General features: G+C 36.1%; 1 protein-coding gene across 1 annotated transcript in view; it reads left to right on the top strand.

The window, feature by feature from the left end:
• Positions 1–1,513: 1,513 nt before the first annotated feature.
• Positions 1,514–7,103, top strand: part of LOC107858603 (ubiquitin receptor RAD23d) — a 9,862-nt gene continuing 4,272 nt past the window's right edge. Inside the window, exons 1-11 of the mRNA XM_016703333.2 lie at positions 1,514–1,721; positions 3,807–3,968; positions 4,164–4,217; positions 4,841–4,917; positions 5,008–5,058; positions 5,154–5,331; positions 5,581–5,721; positions 5,801–5,866; positions 5,943–5,990; positions 6,087–6,193; positions 6,331–6,409. Coding sequence (XP_016558819.2) covers positions 1,656–1,721; positions 3,807–3,968; positions 4,164–4,217; positions 4,841–4,917; positions 5,008–5,058; positions 5,154–5,331; positions 5,581–5,721; positions 5,801–5,866; positions 5,943–5,990; positions 6,087–6,193; positions 6,331–6,409 — 1,029 coding nt within the window. The 5' untranslated portion in view covers positions 1,514–1,655. The remainder of the gene's footprint in view (positions 1,722–3,806; positions 3,969–4,163; positions 4,218–4,840; positions 4,918–5,007; positions 5,059–5,153; positions 5,332–5,580; positions 5,722–5,800; positions 5,867–5,942; positions 5,991–6,086; positions 6,194–6,330; positions 6,410–7,103) is intronic.

Raw genomic sequence — 7,103 nt, 5'->3', positions numbered from 1 at the left:
TTCTTAATAATTATAGAAGTATTTTTTTAATTGATTCCTATTCTAATTCTCTTATTTTAGAATTTTTTTTCTTAATACTACATATATATATAGAGAGAGAAATATTAACTGATTCTCCTTCCTATAGATTTTTGAAGTCTAGTTAATATTTTAAAATATGACGATCGTGGATCCTTGTACTTGTTCGAGTTTGTAAAATGAATATCTCTACTTAGACTTTTGTCATCTAAATCTCTCAACTCAATAAAATTAAATATTTTAAATACTTTTGATCCATATGTGGCATTAAATTGCTGAGGCGGAAGACGCGTGTTTGTATGCATTTTTTCAGGCACGTGAAATTAAAAAAAATATTTAAAATATTTAATAAAATAAACAATTAATAAATTTTAAAAAAAATCTTCGTTACCCCTCCCTTTCCTGCGCCTCCCCGCCCCTCCCCTCATACATCTAGCAAGTTTCCTCCCCCCTCCCCCGTCCCATACGCCCCATCCCCCCTCCAATTTTTTTCTTTCTTCTTCTTTCTCACCCCACCCCGTCTCCCCCACCCCACTATTTTTCTTCTTCAACCCTCATCCCCACGCACCTAAAAGAAAAAAAAAAACTATCTTCCTTCTTCAAAATTTTCTTCCCCTTCATTTGAGATTTACCTTTTTATTTTTTTTTCTGCAAATTAATTTCTCAATTCAATTTTTTTCATTTTTTTGTAGGATTAAATTTAAACTTGAATGAAAGTGAGTGATAGTGGATATTGAAAAATTAATAAACTTCATGCATAAGCTTGAAAAAACTTGAAGTTCAAGTTTGAAGAGCAATAAATGGGTTTTTGTGATTTCCCAAATATATTCAAAATTAAAATTTTTAAAATTTACTGTGTTTGTGTATTTGAATTTACAGTTGAAAATTTAAATTAATTGGAGAGGAATTTCAACTATTTGGAATGAAAAATTCTATAATTTGTAAAAATTATTTATTTAATTAAATTTATTTTAATATTTAACTTTTTATGTGACATTTTAAAAATAACGTGGAATTGAATGTAGCATTTAAAAATGATGTGAAAGCAATTGTGTTACATACACCAAAATATAATTTAAAATGTTGAGTTTTATTGAGTTGAGGGATTTCAGATGACAAAACTCTAAGTAGAGATGTTCACTTTACAAATTCGGATAAATACAAGGGTCAATAAAATTATTTCATCAAAATTAAGTAATATATATATTATAGATATAGATATAATTTATCGACATAAATTATAGATATATTGTTGCGAATAAAACATCTTGAACACTTGTATAATTGTATGTTGTAAATAAACACATTTAGATGGTCACAAAAGTAATTAAAGTAGCATACTACTAGGATTTGTCAAAAATCAACGTAATCCACAAACACCGCTGTATCTGACGTGTCATCACATTGTTGGTGGACTCTAAGCTGTGACGAAACCTAGCAGTGACCAAATCATTACCCTTCTTTTTTCAGGGTATATAAAGCGTGATAGAGACATTAGCTACCCTTGTTTGGCTGCTTAAGCCTTTTCGTCTGTGTGCAAAAATTTCTATAACAGCACATTCGTTAACCTTCACCTATTCATCGCCCGCCGGCAGTGACCGTAAGCGTAGTCGCTGGTGTAAACAAGTTTGAGAACAATGAAGATTTTTGTGAAGACTTTGAAAGGCACGCACTTCGAGATCGAAGTGAAACCCGAAGACACGGTACCTATCGATCTCTATATATATCTTTTGTGATGCATAATTCACTTAATTTCATGTGTGAGTTGTTGTAGTTGCGATGGGGCTTTGATTAGGGTTTCAAAGCAGCTGACACAGATTTAGGGTTTTAAGTCACCGATTACTATAACAGAGTCACCGAATGCTCCTCTGTAGTAATGACTGTGGAATTGTAACCAAAAAATAAGCTAACTATGTATAATTCGACGAGTCAAAGCTAGTGGCGGCATTATGAGAGCGCATCAGCTTTGGTTCAAGTAACATTGAAGTTATTGTTTTGATTCGTTAATTGATAATATAGAATGCTGCTAAGTAATTTTATGAGGATTGTTAGAGTAGAATCGGATTTGGATTTGGGTAAATTATTATTTACTATTGAGCAGATTCTGATGCAAATTCAGGGTTTTGAGTCCTCTGTATTAATAATGAGTGTGGACTTGTGACAAAAAAATTAGTCTATATTTAGTTCTAGTCAAAGTTAGTGGCGACATGGCTGAGAGCAGCATTTACCGCTCCAGAGTGGCAACTTTTAGTTTGGGAGGGTTTTGTTTCAAGTAATATTGAACTAGTTTTGATTCGTGAATTGATAGTATAGAATGCTGGTTAATTTTACGCCGATTGTTCGAGTAGAATTCGTTTTGGATTATTCGGGTAAATGATTATTTATTGTTGAGTAGATTGGATTGTTCAAGAAGAATTGGTTTTGGGTTATTCGAGTAAATGGTTATTTACTATTGAGTAGATTGGATTCTTCAAGTAGAATTTAATTAGGATTCGGGTAAATGATTATTTACTATTGATTAGATTTGAATCTTCAAGTAGAATTGGATTTGGATTCGGGTAAATGATTATTTACTATTGAGTAGATTCTATAGTGCCCAGCTATATGTTTAGCACTATGATGAGCACAAAACCTTGGTTGTAAGGAATGCTTCAAATTATTATTTTCTTTGTAAAGTTAAACTGGTGGAAACTTGGTGCAGGTCCCTTACTTTTCAAGGAAACAAATTATTGTTTTTTCTTGTGAGGGTAGTTGGGAGTGCTTTCGATTGAGTTTGGACTTGGGAGTGATTTTTAATTGTTTTTTTTTAAATGTTAGCCGAGCCATTGGTTGTGTTAATGGTGTTTCTCTATTTTTGAGAATGTAGTATGGTCCAAAGCTAGCTTTTGGAGTTGAATTAGGCCCACTGCCCCTTTTTAAGCACTTTGTAGGATCCACTACCTTTGTAGCCGTTTGGCCATGAAAATTATTTCCTTTTTTTCTGAAAATTATTTCACTTTAGTGAAAAAAGTGAAAACAAGATGCGTTTGGCCATGAAAATTCCAAATACAATTCCGGAATTGTATTTGGAAAAGTGAAAACAAGTTTCACTTTTTTCACTCATACTTCTCTCACAAAATTTCAAAACCAACTTTAATTTATATTCATGGCCAAACACAACTCCAACTTCAACTTCAACTCCAACTCCACCTCCGAAAAATTATGATTTTCATGGCCAAACGGAGCCAAATAAGTTCCTTGTGTATGCAATTTGGTCTTGACCCGGGTGTGCTCTAAGCTACAATTACTCAAGCCAACTTTCCAAGTGGTAGAAGACAAGAATTAGAATTACATTGTATGAAGATGGTAAAACTTCCTGCATCCATTGAATCTGCATCCATTGAATTAGAGAACTCTCTGCTTTGTTTTTTCTTATGTTTGTTTTTTCGTTGATACTCCTTTTTTTTCTTTTTCCTTTTTGTATCTTTGTGGTTTCCATTCCTTCTGTTTAATGCAAAGAATAGTGTGCAGACAGGGTTGAAAGAGCTTGTGCAGCAGTTACTACTCCCCCTTCCTAATTTAGCCTTTTTCTGTTTATTCTTCTTCCCTAGCTGAAGTCCTCTTTGTGTACAGTCACATTCAATACACCCTTTCTTGTTTAAAAATAGATTAAATTTAGCAATAAAGAGAGATCGGTACAGCAACCAAGCCCTGATATTTACTCATTTTTGTAAAAAAAAATTTCAGTGCTTTCTTTCTCTTTTTCCTCTGTTGCACAAACTGATGCGGTCCATTTTATAAATATTCAGGTTGCTGATGTGAAGAAAAGCATAGAAACAGCTCAAGGTCCAGATGTCTACCCCGCTCCACAACAGATGCTTATCCACCAGGGTAAAGTTCTCAAGGACACTACAACATTGGAGGAAAACAAAGTTGCTGAAAGTAGTTTTGTTGTTGTAATGCTTTCCAAGGTACCAATTCTTCATAGTAATTTTAAGTATGTGCTCTACACAGGGTTTGTCTGTTGTTTGGTTAGAAATAGTTGCTCTTTCCGGATGATTTTAGGGGTAATTCATGCTTCCATGAGCTGTGTGAATACATATTTTTCTGTTTATTTTGTCTGCTAATGGTTCATCTCCAATTTTTTCCTCCCATGATCATTGTAGAATAAGGTCTCAACAAGTGGAGCCTCAGCTGCACAGCCAGCACCTTCAAATTCGGTGAGAGCTTATTTACTCGCTGGTTTCTTTGATGCAGTTTCTTCCACGGCTGGACTTGACTATATCTGTTTCTAGTGTGATGATTGAGATTGAATTCAGCTTCCTCTAAATTATATATATACATTTTCTGTTGCGATAATTACCTTCCTTTAATTGGTTCTTTTATCACAATATGATATTTTACATCCTTGAATGGCCCCATTCGAGAACGATTGGCTGCGGACAAAATTATCAACAACTGACATTCCCTTATGTCTAGGTCACTCACAGCCTAACATCTTATGTTGTGAACCATTTGATGATGATTGTAAGAAAATCTATAATGGTTATTTGATAGTTGATCACATCTGTTTGATGTTATCCTGTTGCAAAGAACATGTGATGGTGATTGCTTTTGTAACCTACACTTGTACTCATATATGGAAGGACATGTGTTTGGTTTATGAATTCTATAGTTGAATTGTGATCTGAAAGAGAATGATTTGCTGAGGCTTGGAAATGGTTATATTACTTGTGCTATTCTGGGGCACTTGAGGTCTAATATGTCATGCTTTGAACGATTTAAAGATGGTTGTATGAATCTGTATTGGTTATTTGGGAGCTGATGATTTCTGTTTGACTAGGCCCAACCTGCAACATCCACAGGCCAACCTACACAGACAGTAGCAGCACCTCAAGCAACGGCTGCTAGTATGCCACCGTGAGTTTCTGTTCCCCTTAACTATTTACTTCGGTTGGAAGATACTTGGAATCAAGTTTTACGTTGGCTTAAGCTTATCTGTTTTTTTAGTGCACAATCTGCTCCTGAGTCTGCTCCTACTCCTGCGCCAGCTGCTGCTAAGTGAGTACATATGATATCTTGGACTAGAAATTACTTTTTGGTGATGCTATGTGATTAGTTGGGTCATGTTTCATATTACTTTCTTTGTCGAACAGTCCTGTGACGGATGTGTATGGCCAAGCGGCATCAAATCTTGTTGCTGGAAGTACCTTAGAAACTACGGTTCAGCAGATTCTTGATATGGGTGGTGGAAGTTGGGAACGGGATACGGTTGTGCGTGCTCTACGTGCTGCATATAACAATCCGGAGAGAGCTATTGAATACTTATACTCCGTGAGTTTATAGTCACTTGAATTGTTCTTTACTTTGTGCATCGCATTGCAATGCCCTTCTATGGTAGCATTCCTGAAGTTTCATATTCTCTTGTAGTTACTTTACCCAGAAAATATTATTAGTTCATTAAGTAGGAAAATGTGCACCTTTTGTTGGCAGTTAGTGCTCGTGTTATGCTAGATTCTAGGATTTTATTTGTTTTCTATAGTCATCTTTTTATTGACTTCAAAGTACACTAATGCCATTCAGGGTATTCCTGAGCAAGCAGAAATCCCGCCTGCTGCTGCTGCTCCTGCCAGTGGACAGGCAGTAAATCCTCCAGTTCAGTCTTCACAGCCAGCAGTTCCGTCCGGTGGGCCAAATGCTAATCCTCTGGATCTCTTTCCTCAGGTGGTGAAATCCACCAGAAAATTTAAGTTTGTGCTCACTTGTTATTCAAAATGCTAAAAATTGATCTCAAATTTATCAGGGCCTTCCAAATGTGGGTTCAAATGTTGGAGCCGGAAATTTGGATTTCTTAAGTAATAGTCCGCAGGTGCACATGCCCGCCTTTGTAAAATTGGTTATTAAATTTGTAAGCATAATTTTATAGCCTCTTTTTTCCTCAACAGTTTCAAGCCCTTCGAGCAATGGTGCAAGCAAACCCACAGATATTGCAGGTATGACACACACGTGGCTTTTTTTTTTTTTGGTTTGCTCAAAGTTTTTACAAATGGTTTCTGGAACCTGGAAAACTTATGTTTTTTACCATGCAGCCTATGCTCCAGGAGTTGGGTAAGCAAAATCCTCAATTGATGCGGCTGATTCAAGAACATCAAGCTGACTTTTTGCGCCTCATCAATGAACCCGTTGAGGGGGAAGGGTGAGAACTTCTTGTTTTGCATTGGGGAGCTGGATGCATATCATATGCAGTAACTTTAGCTTCTAGCTGTCCAAATTCCTTTCTTTGACATATCCATATCTGTATGAGGCTGATTTGTCATTATATGGTGCTATCAGGAATGTGCCTGGGCAGCCGGCAGGAGCTATACCACAAGCTGTGACTGTCACACCTGAAGAGCGTGAGGCTATTGAACGAGTAAGCTCCTTATTTATCTTTTAGCTTGTGCCACATGGTTTCAGATTCAGTTAAAGTCTGTTCATTTCATAACAGTTTCCCGGTAATAGTGGAATGTCATTGGGGAACTTCTGAGTGATTGTTGTTGCCTTTTCACATTGTTGGAATTATTCTCTTCTTTTACGTAATACGAAGCGATAGCATCTATGATATGAGTTTCCAATGATCATAAATCATTGCGAGCATGGACAAGCCTACTCTTTGTTCCTTTTACACGACTCTGATAGGAGTTGCAAATATTACTTGAAGTTCTGATGGTGCAGTGCAGAACCAAAATTCTCTTGGATGAAACATTAGAAACTGTAGTCTGCCTGCACCTCTTATTTCTAGGATTTTTCATGTACCGATGTGTTGAAATTGCAGAGCTTGGAGAATTTCTTTTCTTATAGATCCTTCATATCTAGGAATGCCATATTTAACAACCGCATCACAGAGTTTAGCTGGAAGGTGCTTAAACTGTAAGGACACGAGTGATGACCAGTATTATGCTACCAGTACATTTCTAAATGCTGTGTTCAGTAACCACCTGATGTATAATATTCCACAACAAATGCGTCGACGGATTCTTAATGCAAAGAGCACTAAAGAATCCATCAAATTTTACCACTTTCTCTACATTCTGCGTTTCTCAAAAATACAGCAGACAGAAACAGTT

Source organism: Capsicum annuum, chromosome 2 (assembly GCF_002878395.1).
Source record: "Capsicum annuum cultivar UCD-10X-F1 chromosome 2, UCD10Xv1.1, whole genome shotgun sequence".
In the NCBI taxonomy this organism is placed as follows: domain Eukaryota; kingdom Viridiplantae; phylum Streptophyta; class Magnoliopsida; order Solanales; family Solanaceae; genus Capsicum; species Capsicum annuum.
The sequence above is the reverse complement of the archived record's forward strand: the minus strand, read 5'-3'. Positions and strand labels throughout refer to the sequence as shown.